Source organism: Phasianus colchicus, chromosome 7 (genome assembly GCF_987193195.1).
Source record: "Phasianus colchicus chromosome 7, bPhaCol1.hap1.1, whole genome shotgun sequence".
Taxonomy (NCBI): Eukaryota; Metazoa; Chordata; class Aves; order Galliformes; family Phasianidae; genus Phasianus; species Phasianus colchicus.
The window spans coordinates 15929301-15955600 of NC_143442.1; the positions used below are offsets into that span (position 1 = coordinate 15929301).

A 26300-nucleotide genomic window follows, 5' to 3' on the forward strand; every position below is an offset into this window, starting at 1 on the left:
ATAACATGCTGTGCATCTTAATCCCATGCTCAGACCATATCTTGCAACTTTTATAGAAGAGGTTTTTGCTTTGGTATTTTATTATTACCCAAATCTCATTCAGAAGGAATGAGGAGGAAAAAGCCTTACTTTTGACTAGGCGGGTAGTAGCAGTCATTCTGGTGGGAAAGTGATCTCTGGAGAACTAGTCCAGCTTTGTGCACAACACATGCTCAGCACTGAGTTCAGATGAAATCATTCTAAGGTTTTGTCCACTTGAATCTTGAGATGCAACAGACTCCTGGGATATCTGTTCTAATGCTTTATTATTCTTGCAGTTTCTGTTTTTGAAATGGACAAAACTTATGCAGGCATAGGATAAGAGAGTAAAGTGCCATCACAAAACTTATATGTGGTCGAACAGAGTTCATTACTGAATGACCTGTTCCAGTACTCTTTCTCTTCTTTTCCCCTCTCATTGGTACATGTGTTAATTCTAGATCTAGGTGTCAGCTAGTGTGTAGTTTGTTATATGTAAGAGTGATATGGTCTTTGCAATACTTGATTTTAGTTTTTAACTTTTCAGTTTAATAGGCTGGGGTTATTTTTGTGTTCAATAATTCACATAAGAAGAGTCATTTTGTTTGATTTTATAACTTGTTAGTCTAAAGGAATGAAACCAAAAGGAAGCAGAAAACTAACAATGACTTCTGGATGTTGGAATTGCCACCTACCCTCAAAAATTTTCTTTGGCTGTACATAAGTCTTACACTAGTTTTCTAAAATGCATACTTTCAGACCACCATTCTTTCACTGGGGTACTGTTTTGGTTTTTTTTTTTTTCTCTTCATCTCTCTCCTTTCCCTTGTTTGTTGAGTGGTAGTGGCTACTTTTAAAGGAGAAAAAAAGCAATCCTTAAAATGAGATGTATGGAGAGACTAGTGTAACATGTGAAATTTGAAATTGAAAATAGCCCACTAGAGATTAAATTTATGAGAACTTTGAGAAGTAGATAGGAACTAGCTATCATGACTTTTTTTACATGTACAACTTCCCCTCCTTAGTTCACACATTTATCTTAATTGTTTTCTTAATAAATCTTCCCCAGAAACAGGCAAAATCAAGTCACAAGAGTACAGCTTGCAAGTATTAGTAAAAAACTAAACAAAACATTTAATGGACTGTGTTGTCCACTACTGGTTTGACTTTCAGTTATTATGCACTTCATATTTTGCAATAAAATTTCTTTTAAAGGATGTAATATGTACAATTTTATATCAGAACGTTTTTTACCTGGAACAATTTTTGTTATTAGAGCTGGACTTACTAATGTTATTTTCCGTTGAAAGTGAAAAATTGTAAAATACAGAAGGGAATGCGTAGTTTTGTTTGAAACTGTTCAGAGATGGAGATTATATAATTCTGTACATTTTGTACAGCAATTAAGTACTCTTATAGTGTGTATAAACCTTGAGTACTTGTATAAATGCCTTGAGTATTGGTATGTTACTGAACAGTGAGGGTGGTAAGGCACTGGAACAGGTTGTCCAGTGATGTGGTTGATGCCATGTCCTTGGAGACTTTCAAAGAGAAGTTGAATAAGGCCTTGGGCAGCCTGATGTAGCTGTGATGTCCCAGGTCATTGCAGGGGAGATGGACTACATGGCCTTCAGAGGTCCCTTCCAACTCTAAGGAATCTATGATTCTATGATTGATTGTTAGTAATTTGTAGTTTTTTTAAAGAAGAGAACCACAACAGCTGAGAAATAATAGTGGAGGAAATGAAGCTTTGATACTTTGTCATTAACAATTTGCATTGTTGAGGTTACTGTCATAAATAATTACAGAAACACAGGAATATGTTTTCGTAGTGTGATTTTAGCCTTTTAGTTGCCAAAGCTTGAAGACAAAGCCTTTCTTTCTCCCTTAGAAAAAGCTTTTTTGACAATGTTGAATCTTTCTGCCTGTGTACTTCTCTGTTTGCTTCTGTCACTAAAGTTGGTCAACAGGAGTGTCAGTGTCAGCAAGACATGACGCTGTCAGCTGCCATAGTAGCCTGTGGCGTAAAGAGAGCAATCATTGCGGCAAGAGTGGGATTCCCAGTTTCATGTAACATACAGCTAAGTGATCACCAAATGACTGTTCAACTGATTAGTTGAACTGTGACATTTCTTACCCTTGCCAGGACAGTGCATTTGGTGTAGCAGAGACTGCTTATTGGGGCTGAAACAACTGGCTTGGATCTAGGCAGGAACCAACTTAAATCTAGATTTTTGATAGCAGCCTGATTTGGAGAATAAGGAAGAAAATAACATTTGTGTTGCTGTTGTTTGCTGTTGATTCAATAAAGGCTGATGCATTTTTTTCCCCTGAAGAATCATGTTTGTAGGAGATGAATTGCATCTGCACTACAGAGTAGGCCACTTGGTGTTCATGCATGTGCATTTCAGTTGAGGATATGATTTTTCTGAACGTGGGCATAAACCACATTTGCATTGAACTGCTTTATCACCGCCACTCTTCCATGCATTTGCTACGGTTTGTATGAAAGCCAACATTTTTATTATAATTGCATGTATTCAGAATAACATGTTTTGCATATTTTAAGTCCCAATTTTTTTTAGTGTGATGCCAAAACTGTTAATATCAATGCTGGTGTTCCAAATTTTTAAAACAACATCCTTTGGATTTGCTGTGTTTAAATTAGCAGTGTGTACTTACCTATGAAACCATTTTCACAGGTTACTTCAGTTCATGCCCTTCCCTAAAACAAAAAAAAGTTTCAAGAAGACTTTTTCTTGGAAAGTATTAAATGTTTAATTTCCTTTTGCCATAGTGGATGTAGAATAGTCCATTTATCTTCATTAAGGCATATAGCTTTAAAACTTGTGGTTTGCGGCTTGTGAGTTATGGATGCATGCCCTCACTTGTCAAGATAAATGTATTATACTGTAGTTCTCTCCCCTCCCAGTATGGATGTTGAAGTTGTACAGCAGATTTGACCACAAATAAGCAATTCTCTAAGGATAGAGAAGGAAAATGCACATACTCCTAGGAATATATTTTCCAGAGCTAAAATTGACATTTTATAAATAATTTCCATGTTGCAAACTTCAAACTCACAATCACAGCAATTCAGTGGTATGCATTTGGCATGAGTCAGTTTCAGTTCTTAGTGCTTTTCATTGGAAATGGCATAAAAAGTAAGATTTCTTTAAATTTTTTATGTTGTGGGCTTACAGGGGACAGAAGATGTTCTTCACTTGTAGTTGTCTAACAGTGCATGGCAGCATAAATAACGAAATGGTCATAAACCATAGCTGCACTTCTCAGGTCACATGTTCCATTTCATTTTTAAAGAATCTAGAAGCAAACTAAGCAGTCGATAACAGGTCAGTTGCAGGTGATAAAAGATATTTTAGATGGGACATTACTTCTTTTTCCACACCTGGCATAACCACATTATATCTTTCACAGAGTTTTCTTTAAGCACTGGTGTATTTGTTCACAAACATGTGGCATAAACAATGCATTGCTATTTGAGTTTAAAGGATACAATACATTTTTAAAGATAGTCACCATATGTGATAGAATCTTCAGTGGAAAAAATATTGATGCTAGAAAAAAATGTAATTAAAATAAAAAAGACTGACTTCTTACAGAACTCCAGCATTAAAATATGGTAGACCTGGCTCTAAGTGTTTAAGTCTTATTTGTAGATTTGATGTTGGAGGAATTTAATAGAATCACGTCTGTAAATTACTCCCAAGTTTCTCATAAATTTTTTTCAAACACAAAGTTTTGAAGACTGCTTTAGAAAAAGTGGTTATGTACCTGCGGCACGCTGTCCGAAGAAGCTAAAACACATCTGGCTACTGAACATTCTAAATTTTTAATCATGCCATTATTTTTAATAACTATGTGCAGATTAGAAAAGGCCAGATTTCTATCTAATTACCAGTTGAAGAATCCAACACTTGTGAGTAGCCATGCATTGTATTAATTATAGCTATTCTCAGATTTATAAAGTATACTGAGCATAATTATGAATTTTGTTTCTGGAAGTCCATTATGTGGTCTCTATTGTGGTTAGTGACCCCAGGAAAATGTTTGGAAAATGCTGTATAGTTATTGTTTTCTAGATTATTATGCTTTTTTGAAGCTAAGACAGATGTACAAAAAGATGCAGTTTTTATTTTGTATTGGCAGCTTCCAAATATTTAGTATCTATTTCCAAGAGCTGCAATTAGTAAAGCATCCATGGTACTGAAATCCACACATCCCACAAGCTAATTATATTTGCAAGGTCAGATTGAATACATATTTTCAGAAAAATAAAGGGTTATATAAATGTGTCTTCTACTTGGCTGTTATATCACAGTTTGTTGATCTGGAGTATAATGTGTACAATTCACAAATTTGTCTGATAACAGAAAGTGGTGTGTGATTGTGTTTATTTTACTAACCAGTATATTCACAGCAATCACTTCCAAATATCTCTCCAGTAAAGATGTGTTAATTACAAAACAGACAAGGTCTTCTATTATATTAAAGCTACTAACAAGAAGACAGCAGGAATCACACATGTAAATAGCATCATCAACCCCTATTTTAGTCCTCTGTTTTGATCTGTGAGTTGCGCATAGACCAAAGGTGCTATTAAAGACTCAGTATATGAAATAGGCAGCATTATATGAACAAAATTTATTCAACAAGAAAACAGACCTTTAACATGAATTTAACAAGCCCGAGAAATTATAAACTCTCATATGCTGCAGATTCATGCAGTGATAATAAACAAAAAAGGAAAGTAAGAGGTTTCCTTAAGCTAGCCAAACTGCTAATGGTTTTGTTATAAGCTGTCTGCTGTTGAAATGACCCCTGTAAAGCCTGAAGACACTTGTACTCAGAGAAATTAACTGGTCAGAGTGGTGAAAGAGATGCACTGTGGAATTACATTTGAAAAAAATCTTACCTCCTTATTTCTGGAAAATATCCCAATGCCACAGACTTTTCTTTAACTTTTTATGTCTTTACAGAAAGAGAATTCAGCATGAAGCTAAAAACTGGTTTTTACTAACACGTTGCAAGATGCATTAGATAATTCAAGTGCAATGACAGCTTAAAAATTTGTATGAGACATACTGACTTCTTTGTGAAATTCTGAGTAGTGAAGTGTGGGTTTGTGCTGCTTTTAATTAAACCGTAGAGGTTCATTTTTTGATAATGCCGTCTCTGAAGTTTCCATCGTTCAACAGCGAGTGACCACGTTGCCGTCACCTGATTGCATCATGCTGGACTTCAAAATACACAAACGTAGGAAGCTGACTTCAGCTCCACGCACCTCCAGGCGCTCACCCCCAGGGGTTCTTTTCTCTAATCTTACTGTGGCATAATTAACACCTAGTTCACCCATTGCTCATTAGTACACTGGACATTAATGAGTATTTATTTTTATGTAATCCTTTAACGGAGGAACTGATTTGTTCTCACCATGAAGAAAGCAATTACATTTCGTGGAAGCCAATATATAGGATTTGTTGTTGTTTATGCTTTTATTGCGTATTAGGTCTAAATTTAGCCTCCAGGTTGTTGAGCATGTTAGTTTCTTTAAGATGGTTGCTATAGTGATAGCAGCAAATTCCTTTAATCTTAGTGTAGTTAAAGTATTTAGTTACCATTGCTCGTCATAGTGCAACTAAGATGAGAAATATCATCCGCGTGCATTGTTCTGCCCTTCTAGATTATAAGAATTATGGTTTTATCCCTGTCCAAAGTGTGCAGTTTGTGACTTCATTCTTCACATAGCTTTGTTATGCTGCCCAGCTGAAGCGGTGCTGGGCATGAGTCCTGCCTGGCCTGGCACTGCACTGCCCTGCTAGCCTTGCTTGCTCCTCAGAGCCAGTTATTATTTGCTTGATTTTTTTCCCCTCTTAGCCAGCTTGTCTCAGGAGACCTGCAGTGTGGGTTTTTTTTTTTTTCTTCACTCGACTTTTTAATTTATACTGCCTGTTTGTTATGGTTGGGCATTTCCAGGTGTTCGTAAATTGGAGCATCTGTTTAAAATGGAACACAGAATGTGAATAAAATGGCTTGTCATGAGTATTTTAAGATACTTGAAAAATCTGATAGTAATAAGAGGAAAAATACATTTATTTTAGGTCAATGAGATGTGTATAAGCTATTGAGAATGAAGGGTTTTTAAAAATAATTTTGTAGTATTAATATAATGAGACTTGCGTTTGCTGCTTATTAAATGTGATTTGGCTTGATTATTGTCCAGAAATGTCACTGTTAACCGATGTTAATTGGGTCACAGCCTAATATTTTTAATATAATATTGTTTCATACACTTTCTACAGGATATTCTAAGCCATGATATATGCAGACAGGTCTGGCAGCTGAGAGGCCACTCATTAGGCTGTACTGATAGTGAGTGGTGCTTTGTCACTCAACGTGGCTGAAATAGTGGAGCCTGAAAAGTAAAGGTGATGAGTTAGTAGGCTTTTTAAATTTACAATTTGATAAATATTTTGTGATAAATACTTGCTTACTAATTTCATTTAAACATCAATTACCTTAATAATTATAATCATAACAAACTTTGTATGTATTTAGTTATTATTGTGTCAGTCAAGAAGAAAATGTTAGGACAATGTGGAAAACCCAGTGTCATCTTCTTCACAGACTTTTGGTAGGAGACAGTGGTTGATTTCTTGTTGATTCATGACAAAAGATTTAGTTCAGCTCTAATTCCTCAAAATATCAGACTAGTCCTATAAATGTATCTGCTGTTGACCAGGCTATAGTATGGGAGAGAATAAAAATCATTGCAGTAAAAGCAGCTGAGCTTAAAAATATTTATCTTGAAGAACTGGAATAACTCCTCAGTGGTAGGCAGAAAAGTTGTCTGCAAAGACTGGCAAGAGCTATTGGTGTGGCTATGTGATGCTGCATATGTCCTCAGACCCAGTTAAGAAGACCGGGGCCTGAACAGGAATGGTTGGCTTGTAATGGCGAGTGTCTGGTGAGAGTTAACTTTCTCTGTGTGTTGCTGGTCTGTCCTCAGCTCCATCACATCTGGTGTAGACGTTGGATAGCTGATTGGATTTTGTTCTTTGGGCCATGAAATACCACCTCCAAATATTTTCATAGTCAAATTCAGCACAGGACAGAACGAAAATCAGTGGTGAATTTACTTTATTTGCAAAGAAATGGCACTGAATAATACCTACTGTGTATCTTTAAATCATAAATGACCTTGGTTTTCATATATTCTATTTTTTACTCCTGAGCATGACACTGACAAGGACTTTTTAATCCATCAGACAGTTTATAGACCCTTCCATAGTCACAAGAAGCAAAAAGCATCTGACTAGAAGGGAATACATGGGGCAAGTTCCTTGCTAGCTATAATTTTCTTGTCATTTCAAGTATTGTGGTAGTATAATTGATGTGACAGGACTGGGCTTTAGACTCAGTCCCTTAGCTTGTGCTCACTTTCAGTTTTAGTCTCTCTCTGTCATTCACTATGATTGGATAAGATCTAGGTGACAAACATATGCATACCTTTGAAGATTAAGAGTAAATGTACATAAAAATTTGTTATTATATAATGTATATAAAACTTGCAGCTTCATGGAAAAGATAGTAATTGGTGTCACCTTACAATACAAGGTAGTGTAGTGTGCTGATAGCATAGCCAGCAGGAGGCTCTTTTTTATTAATATTATAATTAAATGATTTTCTGGATAAAGGCCAAAAACAGATGAGAGTTGATTGTGCCTTGTCCACTGTTGCTTGGCACTATTAGTTGCATTTTCTAAAAAGAATTGACTTGACATCTTGTTTTTACAGGTTGTTATTGATGCCTTCAGATTGATCAATGCTAATATGATGGTCTTGGGACATGAACCAAGACAAACAACTTCAAATCTGGGTCACTTAAACAAGCCATCTATCCAGGTAAAACCAGTGTTGATAATCCTGTAAATTGCAGGACCTTTTCAGCAGTTTGGGGGGAGGGTGCCTGAAAACAGAACACTACAAGTTGTTTATTCTCTGTGTAGCATTTTTCTGCATGCTTTTAAAAGTGATGTGAATCATCAGTGGAGTTATGTATATGAAGAGTTCAAAACTGAGCCCTAAATTAGCTAGCTAAGTGTGAATTTCTGTGTAATTATTTACTGCAAAGGTTAAAGTATAAATTTTTTTAAAATGCAAACTTCTAAAAGTAACAATTGATACCATACCACGTGACATGAAATAGGTAGGCTATTAACCTTTTTCAGTATTACAATTTTAAATTAAAACTTCCTTATTAACCTGTCTCAGCCTTCTTAAATTATTCTGGAACAAATTATGGAAAAAAATATTTTCAGTAATAATATTGCATTTCTGCTGTATGCATATGCACGTTGTTGTGTAACATGCAATTTGGATTTAACCTTGCATTTTTGTCTTAAAATTCGTCTCTAAGTTTGATATGATACGGTAATTTGCTGGAAAAAAAAAAAGGTGGAATAGGAGATTCAGTGGATCAATCGGTCGTTTGATTGGTTGTCTCAACTATAACATTTCCTTTGAGAATGTTGTCTTATATGTCTTTGGAACCATTTGTGAAACTTGATATTCGGAGTTTGAATTCCAAAGTTTTTTTTACTAGTAAGAGAAATAATGTTTGTCTTGAATGAAGCAAACCACTGTTTCAAGACACAGCTTCTGATCTGAAGCAAGTATTCCCTAGAGTAATTTAATTTTTTTATCTATCATTCTTCTACCTCAATGTCTTTTTGTTTTTTCTCTTCAAAAAACTTTTTCCCTTTACTGTGCATTCTAAGAGGCATGTGTAATTGCAGCCATGTTTCTAAATTCTTTTCTTTTGATCCTTTATTTAATAAAAGTAATACCTGCTAGATAAGCATGCTAGAAAAATGACGGAATTCTAGTCATGATAGAACTCATGGAGGGGAGAAATGACCTTTTGGAGACTAGATCACCATACTCTTAGCTTTCAAAAGGTTGATTCATTTTTATTACTTATGCATTGAAACCCTTTCTTATTAAAATAAATAATTAAAACTAGATAATTAAACAAGATTGTTGTGTTTTACTTTTGATTTTTGAATTGGCAAAAATCGTGAACATGAATAAGTTCAAAATAAACAGCTGATATCTTGATTGGGTTATAGGCAAGCCCATGCTTGCATCTTTCAGGTTAGTATCCTAACTGAGCTTGTCCTCACTGTCACTAAACTGTGGCAAATTTTGGCCATGGAAGTTTTTTGTTTCTGTTGTTAGATTGTTTTTTTGCATAATTCTTTTTTGCAAATTGGCAATGAGCTGTTGCAGTGTCACCACTAAACTAAAAGCCATAGTTTGTTCTTAATGTACAGCTGCTTTTTTCCTGCACGGACTCAGTTTAGTATTGCTTTTACAGTAAGTACACTACATGACTTGGCTTCATCCTCTTGTTGTTGTTGTTGTTGTTTTCCTATTTCCTTTTCTTCTTTTATGAGAAGCTTTTTTACTTGTTGGCTGTGCATCCAGTTTGTAAGGCATGTAGGAATGGCAGTTCCCATTGAAACAATGTGCTAAGAGCAGGGTTTGCAGTAGATTGTAAAGCAAGTGTTTATTTTATGGGCTTCAGTTCAGTTCAGAGTGGTAGTTTACCTTTTGTGTTTGTCCTTTCTATAAAGGAATGGTTGGGGTGTATGGAAGGAAAGTTGGAGAAAGTAAGGCACCTGTCAAATCCTATGTGTTATAGGAGATTTGCAAATTCCCAAAGTACCTACAAGTGTTTCTAAAACAAAACAAATACTTGTGCAGCAATTTGGGTTAAGGAAATGATGGTGGAAACTACTTATTGCTAATAGCTTCTGCCATAAAGTTCTTTATTGATGATAAAATCTGTATTTGATAATTCTAATTATAATCAGTAAAATAAGTAGTGGTTATCCTGAACTATTAATTCTTGTAAAAATAATCTGTTTTTTTCTTTTTAAGTCTGTGTATCTTGAAAAGAAATGTGTTAAAAAATGCATGTCTGAGAACATTTCCAGCTTTCATCCAGATAATTTTGGAATGCTGAAATATTAAGTTGCGTAAGATGCAAATGCACATGCATTCTGGATTGCTCTAAAGAATATATTTAAACATAGACAGGTGGAACAATTGAAACATAAGAAACATTTGTGACTGCAGTTTAAGTACGGTTTATCTGTTTTCTAAATATGTGCTTTGTATGTGAAGTTTTAATTGAAAATAGCAAATTATAGTTTTGCTGAAGATTTGTCACGTAATTTTTTAAACTGCACTGCACCAAATCCTAATCCAAATCACTCTTTACTCACACACACACACACACACACACAAAAAAAAAAGTAATCCACATGAATAAAATAGAAAATCAGTGCTTTAAGATGGCATATCACCTTATCTCGGTCACTCAGATTATGAAGCTTAAAGACAGATTTGGCAAGGGTGCAATTATGAGAGGATATATTTATATTTAAAATTTAAAAATGAGCTTTAGTATCCAGGATGAATATGATGTGCATAGTCAGCATTCTTCTGTTTCTAACAGAAAGAGATGTGTTTGAGTAGAAATGATACCCAAATTTATTGAGTGAGGTAAGAAGGAAATATCTGTGCATACGTATTGCTCAGCGTTTGCAGGCAGTTACCATTTTTTTCTTACAATGGATGGGTGTTACATGCATGGAATAAGTCTAGTTTTAGAAATAGAAAGTATCAGTTAACTTTGAAAGAGGAAAGTAGGAAAAGGTACATTTACTTGAAGTGATGTCTGAAGATGGCTGTGTTTTAATGAACTCTTCTAATATCTCTTCATTTCAATAGCAGGTAATTTTTATGCAAACTTTTCTCTGAACTTTACAGGCACTAATTCATGGACTGAACAGACATTACTATTCCATCACTATCAACTACAGGAAGAATGAACTAGAACAGAAGGTAATTATTTTAGCTTTTATTCAGAGAACAAAGAACACTGCACAAACTACATAGGATTTGTGAATTCTGATTTTAATTGCTGATTCTTTCAGGAGTTGTTTTAACAGTTCCTGGCTTATCTTCTAGAAAGTACTTAGATATGTAGTGCTGTTGATGAAACCTTCCGAAAATTCATTCTAACATTCATGTAAGGATTTTTATAACATTTGTGTCCGTGTTTCTCAGAAAGTCCTCATGCTGTTCTCCACGCTTAATGGGTTTGTGCAAAGTTGAGTTATCAGTGATGTAGACTCAAAGACATACTAGCTGCTTTAGGTTTTTTAGACTGGAATTACAGAAGCTGGAAGACTATATTTTCTAAAATAAATTGTATGACCAAGGAATCTCAGGTTTTTATTGGCTGTAATCACTTCAACAGAAGGTGCATCCAGTTGGCATGAATAGAGCTCCTAAAGACACCACTGAGTATCAGGAAGGTAGTGATGTCCTTCTTACTTTCATGTGTTTAAAGAAAAAGTATTACTCAGTAACTGAGAAAAAATGTTGTCTTTTGTATCGAAATTCCCCAATTGCAAGCAAAATTCTCTAGCTTGACAGTCTCAGCCAGGAGAACAAACAGGAAAGGAATCTTATTTATCAACTACAAAAGTTAATTCTTGAAAACCCCAGTTCTAAGGCTCAGTTACGACTGCATGTTCGTGGCTGTGTTGCCATGAATAGTTGGATTTTGTGATGCAACAGTCAGAATAGTTTTCTTATTTTCTACTATTAGAGAGCTAGAAGTAATAAAAACAATTTTGAATAACAGAGGAATATGCTTGCAAGACTGCACTACTATGTAGGAGAGTTATTGATTCAAAGGAACTAGATGTCTTGGGAAATGCCTATGGAGCATCCAGAGGCTACTATTTCCATTAAAGTACAACTTCTTATCTGAAGTTCTTAGTGTGAATTTGGTTTAATGGTCTACGTATGTAAATGGTTATCATCACAAGTAGGAGAACAATCGTGACTGAGTTAAAGAAGCTTCAGTCTGTGAGGCAGTGAGTTATTTCTACCTCGCTCTCCTAAGGCAGGTTTAGATGACAGAACACCCTCGTGGTGCTGGTGGTGATCTGTTACTTCCATCTGTAGAAAGAAAAGTACATGCTTCATCTATTAAATGAGGAGCCCATCGCACAAAACCATACTTTAAAATCCAGATAGCCGAGCTAAACTGTCCATATGCAGTTTGCCCACAACTCCTTCTGTCAGTAACTAAAATCTTGCTAATAAGAATTATGACACTTTCAGTTTGGTTCATATGTTCAAAAGCCAGGTTTCTTTGGAAGCAGTACATTGGACGAAATAGCTGCTTTCTTTGAGGTAATGGGAACTGCAGGGTTTATGGATTCTTAAAAACCTCTGTAACGAATGCTTGCAAATTAAAGGCAAGCTGAAACTGTTTGCTGAAGTAATGCTTCCTACAGTCCTTGAGTGTGCATAACTGCAAAATAGGCTTTTCTTACACATGAAAATCAGGAAATTGCCTTTGTAACTATTTCTTTTTTTTTTTTTCCACAAATGTCAGAATGTTATCAGAGAGCCAGGCATATTTCAGATATTACTAATAGCCCCTGCTTTTATCACCATCAAAAATCTGCTTCATTTTGTCATGTTTTTAAGGCCGTTTACTTTTTAGGAGGACCAACAAAAGTCATGTTTTGGTTGCTTTGATGTTCATTTCTTCACAACTGTAGCAGCTGCTTGTGTACAAGTCAGGACAATAAGTTAAGCCTGAATACATTTAATCAAAGCACTAAAATATTTTTTCAAATTTAACACAGGCCAAAAGCTTCAACTCTTCTTCATCTGGCTGCTAAAATATTCACCTACCTGCTACCACTTGAGCATACTCAGCCTCCAGCAAAACCAATAAATTACAAAAGAAAAGAGTTTGTGTCACTGTAGATGTGACCCTGGTTTCTGCGCTTCATTTTCATATTTAGGCTTCAAAAATTTTTGATCCTTAAAAACTTAGGGAAAATCTATTGTCTGCTTTAGTGGAATATTTGAAAATTGTATTTCCTTAGACTACAAGATCAATAATTTTTATTACACTCTTAGTACTGTAAATCAGACATTGCCATGGTATTTGAATGTAGTTTATGATGCATGCTCTAAACAGGTTTTATTTTGCAGATGTTGCTAAATTTGCATAAGAAGAGTTGGATGGAAGGTTTGACACTTCAGGACTACAGTGAACACTGCAAACTCAATGAAACTGTAGTGAAGGAGATGTTAGAATTAGCTAAGAATTATAACAAGGTATTCATACCCATAATGATGTAATTGTAATGTTTATGAAGAAATTAATCCTTGATTTCAGAAGTCTGAAGGTGATTATCGTAAGCCCTATTCAAAATGAATTGTAAAAGATTTGGCTGTAAGAACGAAGAAATTGTTGCAGGAACTCTTTGGACCTTGGTGATTATTAAACTGTTATGATACATCTTCAGGCTTTGTCACAAAGTTTTTGCCCCAGATAAGCAAAATGTTTAATTACGTGTTTCCCTTTGAAATGTGAGTAATTAAATTAATTTTGTATTTGGTGAAGAGAATCTCAGATTTCTGTAGTTCAAAATGAAATTGTGCTTTTTATTCCTTCAGCTAAGGTCTACTTGACCAGACTTCAGAATAGCAGAAGAAAGGTTGTTTATTGGTATCATTACAGTAGATAGGCAGGTAGTAAATATTTAGAACTCATTCTGGAGCCTAATTTCATGTTCTTTTTAGAGAAAGAAATTGTTACTGGGGTTGAAAGAAGAATCAGTTATCTGTACTGTTTTAATATTGGCCTTTAAACATCTTTTTGAAATACTAGATGTCATTCCAGAATAACCATTCCAGAAGTAGTAAGTAAGAAGTAGTGAGACGTTATTGATGAGGGCTGTTTTTTTCTTAAATCTTCTAAGAAGCCCTTAAAGTAAAATTCAGTATTTCATTCACTAGGTGAGTTAGTGGATTTACATACTACAGATACTCTGTCTGAAGACAACAGAATATTATAAAAATGTATTGGTGACTTTAAGCACTATAAAATGTACTTGTGATCAAACCTCTAATAGTTGAAACAATGTAGGCAATCTTCTTTTTCCTTTTTATTGTACCAGTTTAGCTTTAGTCTTTAACTATCAATACCCCTCACTTAGCGTTTTTGCTTAAAAGAGATTTGTGAATCCATTTTGCTTATACAATAAAACTATTCATGAGTATTTGCCTTGATCTTTTGTGCTAGCACTTGGTAATTAAACCTATGACTGCTGAAAAGCTGAAGTAGCTTTCTTTTTGACTTTCTCAAAGTGTTGCCGTTTGATTTTTTTTTTTTTTTTTTTTTTTTTTTTTTTTTTTGTGAAAGAGAAATATATTTGAGAATTTCATGGCTTGGGGAAAAAGTAAATGAAATCTGAAACATTGACCTTTTCTGTGTTTCGTTCACAGGCTGTTGAAGAAGAAGATAAGATGACACCTGAACAGCTGGCAATAAAAAATGTTGGCAAGCAGGTGAGGTGTGATGAATTAGAGGTGGAATGATATGCTTCCTTCGTTCTAAATATTAATTTCCTTACATGTGCATAGGTGGTTTTATTTCTACATGCAAGATATTCTCAACGCTCCGAATAACGAATTATTTTTTGCTGAAGATTGTTGTGTAGGGAACAAGGCTTTTGGCCTTAGGTAATCTTTAGAATATCAGCAAGTTGCATTCTGTATGCATTTGTATTAGATGCTGAGGAGCACTGTTGAGATTTGGTAGCTTTTCCTTTTTGTTCTCCTTTCCAAGGAGGTGCACAAAGATATCCTAATCTGTTGTGCTGTCAGAGAGGTCAAAACCATGAAGGCTTTTAAAGAACAACAATACTGAAAAAAGATGAGAGTGTAGTTTATACCTTATGGTGGCTAAAGAGCCAGCTCACCCCGTCTTCCTTCATAAGCACACTGTCAATGCTGAGCTCCAATATATGTGCATGCAAGTAAGCTGCATTGCTTCGTATCACTATTGGAGTGAAACACTTTAGAAACATAACTGAAACTGAAAACATCTATTTGAATCATTCCATCCCTTTGCAATGTCTGGATGTAGAGGACTTCACAGAAAAATACTTACATATATGACTTTAACCTACAAGCTGAGGAAATGTGCTCTGGAAAAAAAGGATAAACAAGCAAAACAAGTTGGTAAGAGATTGTGTTCATAATTCAAGAAAGGCAGTGGAAACAAGAAATAGCTTTATAAGTGAACAGTATATCCTTGAAGAACCAGTATTTATTGTATTGCTAATAGCAGAAGAATTTAAAGGATTCTGGATTGCTCTTACGTGTCAGCTTCTAGCAACTATGTCATAACACATCTATACTATTGTTCAGTCACTCATGTATTTCTGTAGCATTCAGAACAATAGAGTTTATGCTCATCTACACAAACGTAAATATATATAATAAAATATGTAACAAGGGTTGTATTTTAAGAGCTTTGATGTCATCTTAAACGTGATTTGGGCTTCGCTTATCTTTTAAATCATTACACATATGAAGGGGGAAAAAATATGTTTTGATAAGTTCTTTCTAAAGAAAAGCCATTTTTCCTGATAAAATTACTAAGTAATTTTCACGCGTTTTTATTTCTTTGCAACTTATATAGAAAATTTTGTAAACAGACAACTGCTCACAATAGGTTTGTCAGGTTACTTGGAACAGAGAATATTGGAGAACTACGTGATCTTTGAATTATTTAAGAAAGATACCATACGTTTTATGGCATTCTTCACACTGATTTTCTAGTTCACATTTATGTAAATTGAAATGGTTCATTAGATTTTGACAATAATTCCTTTTAAGTACTAGTTAAAATTCCCACATGTGACTGCCTTCCATATTTTCTTTATGCACAAGAAGGTGACAATGCTGCAATGAAGTTTAAAGTTTTTAAAATGTGCCAGATAAGGTTGCAGCACTTTCAGATTAATTTCATTTCTGAAGAAGTTTATGAATGTGATCAAATGTTTAACCCCTGAATAATCAAATTATTCTATGCGAATGCCCACAAGTGCCCACTCCTTTGAGCAATAGCCTGGAGGGATGTGTATTTTGAGAATGCTTCTCAGGTTTAACATTGCATTTTTCAGAACCTTGAACACCTCGTTGTGCACTTGTGTTTATTTTTTGTGGGTATTTGTGTGCTGATTTTCTCCTGGTCCTTCAACTACTCAAAGATTTTACAGGACTAGGCTGCACTTCTGTGCAAATATCTGAAAACAAGTTGCATTGTACCAGAACTGAGGTGAATTCCTCATGGTGTGTTTTGTTCTTAAAACTCACAGCTGTTGTGGTTACTCTTCAGAGGCTGCATAGAAATGCAGTTCCTAAACTGATCCTCGATTTCTCTGGGTGATGGTATGGACTAAGCAATTTCTGAATTTCTATATGATAAGTCTAGTTAGAAAGCATCTGGAGCATCACCAGCCTCTTGCAGTGGTTTTACATAGAAATGATGCAATTACAAGCGTTCATGGAGACATTTTACTCATTTCTCTTATGGCATCCTTTGTGTTTCAGGACCCCAAACGTCATTTAGAAGAGCATGTGGATGTGCTGATGACTTCAAACATTGTCCAGTGTTTAGCTGCTATGTTGGATACAGTTGTATTTAAATAACCCGTTTCCTGTTTGTGATGCTTTCTGTGTATATTTGTTTATTGTTTCTAATACTCACAGAGACTGTTGAGGCAATATTTGGTTAAACAGGGACATCTGACTTCATTTGCAGTCTAAGTGCAGCTCTCTAACACCCTCCAGTCTCTAATTGTGCAGTTGCTTCGGTTTCCTTACATCAGGGTCTTTACAGATTCCAAAGCAATTTAAGAACACAATGTGGGCAAAAGTGTATTAAATTTTCATTTAATATTTGGGGGAAAAAAATCAGTAGTACATATATATTTTGATTGTTGCACATAATAAAAATACATTTACAAGCCTGTCTTAAGTTCTGGAAGATCTTCTTTGTGAAATAGTGGGGGGGATTAGTGATGTAGGAAAAGTGCTGGTGAAACACATTTCTACCCACTGTTGCACTACTGAGATAATAGTTGCTAGGACAGCAAAAAAATTCTCTAATGAAACTTGGCTCCCATTGACTGCCAAATATTCTTTCTGAGATTGAAAAAAAAAATTTAAAAATAAGGTATTAGCACTGAATTCCAAGGCTATAGAAAACCCAAAATGCTGAAAATTATGCTAACAACTCCCTTTCAATAGTATTCAAACTGTAATATCCACAGAAGACAACTGACCTTAAGAAAATGCATTCAGTTATGCTGATAACTGATTCACACAACGCTCACCAGCGGTGTCATAAATAGCAGTATTCTGAGAATAAACGCTGAAGTGGCAGAGGCTGCTCTAAGGTTATAGGAACCTTTCCTCCTGTGAAAGAGGAGGTACGTGAGGTGCCCGTATGTATAAATATAAGGAAAGAGTCCCAGCTGGAAAATGACATTTGAAACCCTTTCCACAGACTGGAGAGGGAAATGCTTCCTGCGGGGCGAGTGGGTTTGACTGCTTGGTTTAAGGAAGACAGAGCCAAGTACTGGGCTTTAGGGGCTGCCTCTGGGTTTGGGCAGGTGCTGGGGGGTTTGGTTGGATTTTTGGTGTTGGAGGTGATTAGGCTGCTTTGAGCCTTTTGTCTGGTGGAAGTGTTCTCTTTCTGTGTCACTCATTCACAATGTTTCAACTGCTGGAATTTTTAAAAAACTGTAGCAGATTTAAAACTCCTAGATACATCCTTTTGTTTTGTTTTTAAGTATTTTAAGCAATTTGACTATTTACAGGGTAAACAAATAGACCCTAAAATTATGTCTTATTTCCCACATGGTGCTGAAAAATTTTCTATTTATTTGTTCATCACCATTCAAACATTCTTCTGTTTTCTTATTTAGGCTTCTAACTATTTTCAAGTAGCTCTCTCTCAAAGTATATTTAGCATGCATTTACTTCAGAGGGAAACATGTAGATTTTTGCAGCTGCCCTCCTTATGGCCTTCCCTCTGCCCCCACAGTAGGCAGCAGAAAATGGAGACAGCAAACCACGTTTGCCTGCGGTTAAGATCAGTGGAAGTGCTTTCTGGCCATCCCTTGGAGAAGGCTTATATGGGCTGTGCCCTCGCCCCTGTATGCTCCCCCTGCATTGGGAAGGACACGGCTACTGGGTGCTGGGGTAATGTGGTGCTGCAGAATGGGGGGAGCTCTTGCAGTGCTCCATGTAACATGCATGCAAGGCCAGGGCAAGCAGGCAGCTAAACCTGTAATTTGTGCACATTCTAAATTTATTTTGACAAATGTACATCTTCTAGAGCGTGGCTGAAGAGAGTCTTGGAGATGCAGATCCCCTGTAGCATGAGCTTATGCTGCAATGCCACTCTTTCCATCCAGTCCCTGGTTTCACTTGCAAAGGGATGATTTTCCATTTACTGAGATGTTTCATGAATAATCAAAAAGCTGTTTTTCTGGGGCATCTCTCCTCATTTTTGTCCAGTGCTTTAGGAGCTACACAGAGGATTTGGAAGAGTGCATGTGTGCGTGCAGTAACCTGAAAGGCAGCCGCCCAGCCCAGAGGAAGAGGTCTGTGAGCAGCTGCCTTCAGAGCCTACAGTCACAGCCCTTCATTAGCAGCCTGACCCCTCGTCACCTGTATCAGTGAACCTCTCCTCCTGTCTGTGACGGTTCTGGAGCACCACCTGCCATTGCATCTCTCCCCATTATACCAGTTTAGGAGTTGTGCACTGAGGATTTTTGGCATACATTAACACTTCCATGTGATTGGCAGTACACCACTGAATTCATTGCAGCTCTGCGTGTGTATGGGGGTAGCGACACAATTCGAGGCCACATTTCCTGGGGTCGAGCTGTGTTTCAACATAGCTCCTGCCTATGTATCCAACCCCATTCCCTTTGCACTGGGGTTGAGCAGAGAAATGCAGAGGCAGGCACGTGGGTGAGATAGGTCAGGGGCAGAATTAGGGCTGAGAGGGATAAAGCACCAAATGGGAAAGGCACAGTACAGAAAGTTGCCTGTGCCATACCACCGGACTGTGAGCAAGCACCTGCTTTTTGCTTCGTGCATGATTTTATTCGAATAATTTCCACTCAGAGCGTGCAGAATAGCTTCTCTGACACACCAGCCACTGGGACGGGCTGCTGAGCGATTCCCAAATGGCTGCGAGAGGTGGGAGTCTGAACCTGCCCTGCGATGGGTCACAGTGCTGCCGGCACACCCCGGGCTGAGCTCACGAAGTTGCAGCCGGTGCGCATCTGGCGGTGGGGCGGCACCGGTTGCGTTGGCCGGGTGTGGAATTGGAAGCCGGTGTCAACTGCGAAGAGGGATGGTGGGAGGCATCCCCGGGGTCCAAAGCGCTAAGGGGAAAATAATAAGGAAAATCAACCAAGCGTGCTCCCCTCCGGAGCAATAATAATAATAATAATATGGACGCAAGCGGGGCTTTTAACAACTCTTCAGTTCGCTCAGGGAGGGCAGCGGGCGCACCGCGGGCCCCAGAGGCTCCTCCGCGGCCTTCCCCGGGTTCCCCCGCCTCTCCGCCCCGCGGGCCCGGGCGGCTCCGCTCTGCGGCCGCGGCCCGGCGGGAGGAGGCCGTGCGGTGCCGCGAGGCGCCGATCCGCGCCGGCAAGGCGCTACCGAAGCTCTCCCTCCCCTCGCAGAGCCGCGTGCGGGACTGAGTCACACCGAGGGGAAACGGCGGCGAGAGGCGCGAGCCCCGGAGCAAGAACGGATGGCTGGTCGCCGTCCGCGTCGTTTTGCTGATGATCCCCGGCATCACGGCGCCCCGATATTTATTTCCTACGGAACCCGCGAACGCGCGGCGGACGCCTCGGGGCAGCCGGGCTGCGCGGTTCTCGCTCTTCCCCAACTCCGGGCCGAGCCCCGAGCCCGGCGGCCGTCCTCGCAGGCGGGGCGGGGGCACGCGGCGTTGGGGCGGCGCGGGGCCGCGTTCCAGCCGCGGTCGAAAAAGAACAGAAATGCGGGAAAGGTCACAGAATAACGAGCTCTCACAGCAAACACGCTCTTCCCTTCCCCCTTCGCCTTCCTTCTATCTCACAATAAAATCATCTCCTTCAATTTGCCATGATCGTCGCGACCGGGAGCCAGGTGATTATCCTAATTAATGTCTATCTAATTAAATTACTGTCAGCGGTTAACCAATGGCAGGAGCCGTTTCATCCTCTCCACAAGCAGCGAGATCAAAAGTGAGTCTTTCCTGATTGCTGCATAGTGTCAATTGGCCAATCTCTTCTCCCAGGGAAGAAAAAAAAAAAAAAAAAAAAAAAAAAGTAAATCAAACGTTTGGGAAGCATTTGGTGGATGAAGTGCTTTCTGCCTACCGAGGGTCCCAGGATGTCTCGCTTCTGGTAGCGAGCAGCCCTCAGCTCCAGGGACGGAAGGGTTATTGCTGCGGTGCAGAGCGATGCAGCTGGAGCATTGTCTTTCTCCCTCTATCATGCTCTCCAAGAAATTTCTCAATGTGAGCAGCAGTTACCCACACGCAGGCGGATCCGAGCTTGCCTTGCATGATCATCCCATTATCTCGACCACTGACAACCTGGAGAGAAGTTCACCTTTGAAAAAAATTACCAGGGGGATGACGAATCAGTCAGATACAGACAATTTTCCCGACTCCAAGGACACACCAGGGGACGTCCAGAGAAATAAACTCTCTCCCGTCTTGGACGGGGTCTCCGAGCTTCGTCACAGTTTCGATGGATCTGCCGCAGATCGCTATCTGCTCTCTCAGTCCAGCCAGCCCCAGTCTGCTGCCTCCGCGCCCAGTGCCATGTTCCCCTACCCCGGCCAGCACGGACCCGCTCACCCGGCCTTCTCCATCGCCAGCCCCAGCCGCTACATGGCTCACCACCCCGTCATCACCAACGGCGCCTATAACAGCCTCCTGTCCAACTCCTCGCCGCAGGGCTACCCGGCGCCGGGCTACCCATACCCCCAGCAGTACGGCCATTCCTACCAGGGCGCCCCGTTCTACCAGTTCTCCTCCGCCCAGCCGGGGCTGGTGCCGGGCAAGGCGCAGGTCTACCTGTGCAACAGGCCGCTCTGGCTGAAATTCCACCGGCACCAGACGGAGATGATCATCACCAAGCAGGGCAGGTAAGCCGCCGCCGCTGCCGCGCGAAGCCGCCGCGGGAGCCGCCCGCCGCCACCGCCCCGGGGGAGCCGCCGGGACCCGGGCAGCCCCGCGCCCGTCCCCACGCGCAGCGCTGCGCCCCGGGCACGGACCCGCGCCGGGATTTTATTCCCCGCTCGCTGCCGGGAGCTGCGAGGATGGTACCGCCGGACGGCTCCTCCGCGGGCACCAGTCGCCGCTTGCTTTCTTTTTTTCCTTTTTTTTCCTTTTTTTGCTTTTTTTGCCTTTTTTTTTTTTTTTTTTTTTTTTATAGGCGCATGTTCCCTTTCCTAAGTTTTAATATTTCTGGTCTCGACCCCACGGCTCACTACAATATTTTTGTGGATGTAATTTTGGCGGATCCCAACCACTGGAGATTTCAGGGAGGCAAATGGGTTCCTTGCGGCAAGGCGGACACCAATGTACAAGGCAAGTTTCTCCAATTAACACTTTTCTCGACACATATGTAGGTGAGAACGATTAATTAAAGCCTTTGTGCGCCGGCTCGCACGAGGAAGGGTCGGCGATGCTTTGAGAAAGGAGAGGGTGGAGGAGAAAGCGGAAGGCGATGGGGAGCGCGGTGCGAGCCGTGCCCGCGGAGACAGGCGCTGTCTGCGCGGGGGCTCCGCGCTCTGCGGGCCCGGTGCGAGCCGTGATGCCGCTCTGTCGTTCTGCCCAGGGAACCGTGTGTACATGCACCCCGACTCCCCCAACACGGGAGCGCACTGGATGCGCCAGGAGATCTCCTTCGGGAAGCTCAAACTTACCAACAATAAAGGAGCATCGAACAACAACGGGCAGGTCAGTGGGGAAACGGCTCCGCTTATTTTTGTTGCCTCGGGAGAACCCCGCACTCCCCGATCGGACGAGTATATACCTATTTTAACCATGATTTTACGTGACCGCGGCCGGCTGCCGGGGCAGAGGCGCTCCGGGCGGGCGGCAGCGGGTCCTTCCCGGCCCCGTCCTTCCCGCTCTGATCCCCGCTTCTCCCCGCTCCCGTCCCTGTGCCCGACAGATGGTGGTCCTGCAGTCCCTGCATAAGTACCAGCCCCGCCTGCACGTGGTGGAGGTGAACGAAGACGGCACGGAGGACACCAACCAGCCGGGCAGGGTGCAGACCTTCACCTTCCCCGAGACGCAGTTCATCGCGGTCACCGCCTACCAGAACACCGATGTAAGGCGCTCCCCGCAGGGCGCGGCCGCTTCTCCCCCGCTCCGCGCCCTCCGCTTTGCCTTCCCCCGGGGCCGAGCGCGGCGATTCCCCGTGCTCCGCTCAGAGCGGCCCCGCGGGGATCCGTTACCGCGACCAAGCTGAGCGCTCCGCGGCGTCGTTCCCGGTCTCAGCGCCCGCCGCGCCCTGCCCTGACCGCGCGGCCCCGGGGCTCCGTGCGTTCAACGCGGCGGGAGCTCGCGGCTCTGCCCGCGCCTGGTTGTATTACGGGACGCAGGTCGAGTAACGATATTTCTGAAAACACGGGGTTAAATGAGAGATTAATCGTAATTTTTAGAATAAAGTAAATCCTAGCGTTTCCTTTGCGATGTCTGCGGGCACGGCGCCGCGTTATCTCCGCGCCTTAGCGGCGATCCGGCCGCCGGAGCGCGGCTCGGTCACGTCTGAACGCCGCGGGCGACAGCGGAGCGGACGTTCCCCCTCTCACGCCGCGCTCTGCTCCCCTTCCCCAGATCACGCAGCTGAAAATCGACCACAACCCCTTCGCCAAAGGCTTCCGGGACAACTACGACACGTAAGTGGCCGCGCCGCGCCTCAGAGCGGCCTCGGGGGCAGCGGGCGGGGGCGGCGGCCCGCGGCTCCCGGTGCGCGCAGCGGGGAGGGCGCGGTTGTGGCCGCCGTGTTCGCTTCGTGCAAGCTCAGCGTCAGGCGCGTCCGCCCTGTTCGATGCTCGTGGGGCTCCGCCGTCCCCGCTGCCCTTGGGAGAGTCCCCTCGCCCCGCGCTGGCCCGGGATCACAGCACGTGGCCTTCCGAGAGGCCCGGTGGCCTTCGGCCGGGAGGGCCTTCGCCCTTTTTGGAGGGAAAAACTTGACGGGGCGTCGCTGCTAAGGAGCCGGGGGGAGGGGGAAGCTCGATGTTGTCTCGCACGTTGGATTTGTTTAAGGGCCAAGTTTATTTTGGATAAGAAATTCCAGGAGGCGTGGAGGGTTAATTAAAGCACAGTTTTAGACTGAATTAAATAGAGATAGTAGTTATTCATCCATTAAAGTTTTTATAATCGCAAATTGCAGCCCAGCATGGGAGAATTATATATAGGCCACGCAGGGATGCGTCTGGTTCCCCTTTTCCTACAGTAGGTGTTTAAAGATTAGCTTAATTTAAACTCCGTAAAATGTTGATGGTTCGTCTGTGATTCTCAATAATAAGCGTTAAGCAGCCGCCACAATCCCGTAGGCTGCTCTCCGCAGTGGCCGGGCTGGGCCGCCTGTTGCGCTCGCGGCCGGAGCGGCGGCTGTGCGGCACAGAAGCTCTCGGGGCTCGGAGACGGAGCCCGGCGCTCGGGGATCCCCGCTCAGAGCGGGGCTGAGGGCTTGGGGCCCCGAGGCGGCCGTCTATGCCCGGGCCGTGGCGGTGGGTACCCAGCTCTGTCCCCTTCGCTCCCGCAGGATCTACACGGGCTGCGACATGGACCGGCTGACGCCTTCCCCCAACGACTCGCCCCGCTCGCAGATCGTGCCCGGGGCCCGCTACGCCATGGCCGGCTCCTTCCTCCAGGACCAGTTCGTGAGTAACTACGCCAAGTCCCGCTTCCACCCCGGGGCAGGAGCCGGCCCGGGACCCGGCGCCGACCGCAGCGTGCCCCACACCAACGGGCTGCTCTCCCCACAGCAAGCCGAGGACCCGGGGGCCCCCTCGCCGCAGCGCTGGTTCGTCGCCCCCGCCAACAACCGCCTCGACTTCGCCGCCTCCGCCTACGACACGGCCACCGACTTCGCCGGCAACGCGGCCACGCTGCTCTCCTACGCGGCGGCCGGCGTCAAGGCGCTGCCTCTGCAGGCGGCCGGTTGCGCGGGGCGGCCGCTTGGCTACTACGCCGACCCGTCGGGCTGGGGGGCCCGCAGCCCCCCGCAGTACTGCAGCAAGTCGGGCTCCGTGCTCTCCTGCTGGCCCAACAGCGCGGCGGCGGCGCGCATGGCGGCCGGCAACCCCTACCTGGGGGAGGAGGCTGAAAGCCTGGCTCCCGAGCGCTCCCCTCTGCCGGGCGCCGAGGACTCCAAGCCCAAAGATTTGTCCGACTCTAGCTGGATCGAGACTCCGTCGTCCATTAAGTCCATCGATTCCACCGATTCTGGGATTTACGAGCAGGCCAAGAGGAGGCGGATCTCCCCCTCGGACACCCCGGTGTCCGAGAGCTCCTCGCCCCTCAAGAGCGAGGTTCTCACCCAGCGGGACTGCGATAAGACCTGCGCCAAGGACATCGGCTACTACGGCTTCTATTCGCACAGCTAGGCGCGGCCCGGCCCGGCTCCGCCGCCGTTTTGCACAAGAACCTCTCCGCGGTTAGCGCACTGACCCCCGCCCCAGCCGCCCCATCCACCCCGGCCCGGCAGGGAGGGAGGCAGAGCCGCCGCCCCCCTCCCCGCCCGCCCCCGCGAGGCCCCGGGCGGCCCCGCCGCACCCCACTGTCAGTAGGATGCTCAGCCTCCAACCGTACAGCGCTTCCTTCCTCTCACCACGGATGGATACCGGGGGACGATAGTGCTAGTGGGGAAGAAGAGCCTGTGAAATGCCTGTACATAGTACTTAATTTATTACTTTTCTTTAGTTTTGTTTCCTATTCGTTGCGGTTTTTATTTCGTTTTCACTGTTAAGTCGTAACCCTTAGATCCTGTTTAAATCTCCCTCTTCTGCCCCCGCGCCCTTCGCCGGCCCGCCCCCAGGTGACCGCGAGCGGAGTTCTGTCCGCCTTTCTCCGCAGCTCCTCGCATGATCGAACCCCGCCCTGCCCCGGGCCGCCACGGCTGGGGCGCAACCGAGCTTCCTTCCGGCAGAACAGAAATACGTCTCGTAGGAAAGTCGATTAAAGTAGCATGACGCCTTCCCAAAGCAAAATTAACAGCCTCTGTATCTTTCTTTAAAAGGAATAGCTCGACAGCAGCAATACCATTATTTTCGTGATATTCCTCCTCCCCTTGCCCCCGAGTGCCAAATCCATTACCGGTCCCTGCAGGTGCCAAATATGCTGACAAACTCTTCTCAAATTTCTTTGCAGTTTTCCCCTCTTTCTTTATATCGCTGTAAATCTTTGTAATGAATAATCTTGAGAAAAAAAAAAAAAAGACAAAAAAAGAAAAAAAAAAAAGCTATAGACGACTGAATTGTTGGTAACCATAGTGTAGTCCAGTGGAGATGAATCGTGAGTTGTATATTTTACTGCATTTAGTTTTGGAATTGACTTTTTCATCAAGTAGCTGACCGAGCTTTGCCTGCCCGCCTTGCGGACGCACCGCGAGGGCCGAACGCCCCGCCGCGCACCTCCGGCTGTGCCATGGCGGAGCGGTGCCGTCCCGCGGCTCCTCCCGGCGAAGCACAACGAAGTTAAGTCTTCGGATTTCGAGTAGCAAATCCATACAATTAACGCGTTTTTATATGAGAAACAATTACAAACCGAAATATGCATCGGGCTAAGTATTCGGTCTAGGTTACACTCGGCGGGGAAGTTTCCTAATAGAAATTCAGGGTCATAAACGTGTGTATATTTTTGACTCTTCTGTAAATCGAATGTTGTGATTTTTATATTCGTTCTGTTGCGTCCGTGGAACTGAATACTTTATACCAGTACATGCTCCATTGAGAAATGTTTCGGTTTTTGCCCGTTTGTATCGTCTGTGTATGACAAGTAAAATAAACCTGGCTAAAGGCTCACGTCTGTGGGGCAGCGCTGCGCCGTCCGCGAGAGCAGCCGGCGGGGCCGCCCGGGCCGGGAGCGAGAGCTGTGCGCGAGGGCGGGAGGAGCGCCGTCGGGTCGTGAGGCGGAGGGATCTCCCGTGAAAACCCCGACGGCGTTTTGTTGCGCGGTGCGGGCTCCCCGCGGCGCTCCCGTGCCGTCCGTCGGTCCGAGCTGCTGACGCCCGGCCGGAGGCCCGAGGGCGCGCGCCTTCTTCCCTCGC

The 26300-nt window shown here is 42.9% G+C and overlaps 2 protein-coding genes and 1 long non-coding RNA gene across 6 annotated transcripts in view; 2 read left to right on the forward strand and 1 right to left on the reverse strand.

Annotated features, from left to right (window-relative positions):
* PSMD14 (proteasome 26S subunit, non-ATPase 14) overlaps window positions 1-16962 on the forward strand; it is a 44891-nt gene extending 27929 nt beyond the window's left edge. For all 3 annotated transcript variants that reach the window (XM_031599558.2, XM_031599559.2, XM_031599560.2), the window contains 5 exons: window positions 7837-7944; window positions 10879-10953; window positions 13135-13260; window positions 14434-14496; window positions 16549-16962. In XM_031599558.2, the coding sequence (XP_031455418.1) occupies window positions 7837-7944; window positions 10879-10953; window positions 13135-13260; window positions 14434-14496; window positions 16549-16647 (471 nt within the window). In that variant the 3' untranslated portion in view covers window positions 16648-16962. The remainder of the gene's footprint in view (window positions 1-7836; window positions 7945-10878; window positions 10954-13134; window positions 13261-14433; window positions 14497-16548) is intronic.
* A 971-nt stretch (window positions 16963-17933) lies between these two features.
* Window positions 17934-21167, reverse strand: LOC149917238 (uncharacterized). Its single transcript, XR_016468212.1, has 3 exons — window positions 21089-21167; window positions 20385-20602; window positions 17934-19400 (listed from the first exon to the last, which is right to left on the reverse strand). It is a non-coding gene; the product is annotated as an uncharacterized LOC149917238 (long non-coding RNA).
* Window positions 20468-26060, forward strand: TBR1 (T-box brain transcription factor 1). Of its 2 annotated transcripts, XM_090143848.1 has the most exons (7): window positions 20468-21159; window positions 21450-21604; window positions 21855-21976; window positions 22194-22352; window positions 22862-22923; window positions 23796-23913; window positions 24019-26059. In XM_090143848.1, the coding sequence occupies exons 1-7, from the start codon at window positions 20468-20470 to the stop codon at window positions 24637-24639; spliced, it is 1929 nt and encodes a 642-aa protein (XP_089999974.1). In that variant the 3' UTR covers window positions 24640-26059. The 2 variants fall into 2 exon arrangements, with proteins under 2 accessions (XP_089999974.1, XP_031455417.1); XM_031599557.2 differs by having other exon boundaries at window positions 23796-26060.
* The last annotated feature ends 240 nt before the right edge of the window (window positions 26061-26300 follow it).

What these genes read in the sequence shown, in the direction of transcription:
- TBR1 (XM_031599557.2), top strand. Translation starts at nt 20,468, where the DNA reads ATGCAGCTGGAGCATTGTCTTTCTCCCTCTATCATGCTCTCCAAGAAA. An exon ending in GGCGGACACCAATGTACAAG is followed by an intron (nt 21,605 to 21,854) that starts GCAAGTTTCTCC and finishes CGTTCTGCCCAG; the next exon opens with GGAACCGTGTGTACATGCAC. An exon ending in TTCCGGGACAACTACGACAC is followed by an intron (nt 22,924 to 23,795) that starts GTAAGTGGCCGC and finishes TCGCTCCCGCAG; the next exon opens with GATCTACACGGGCTGCGACA.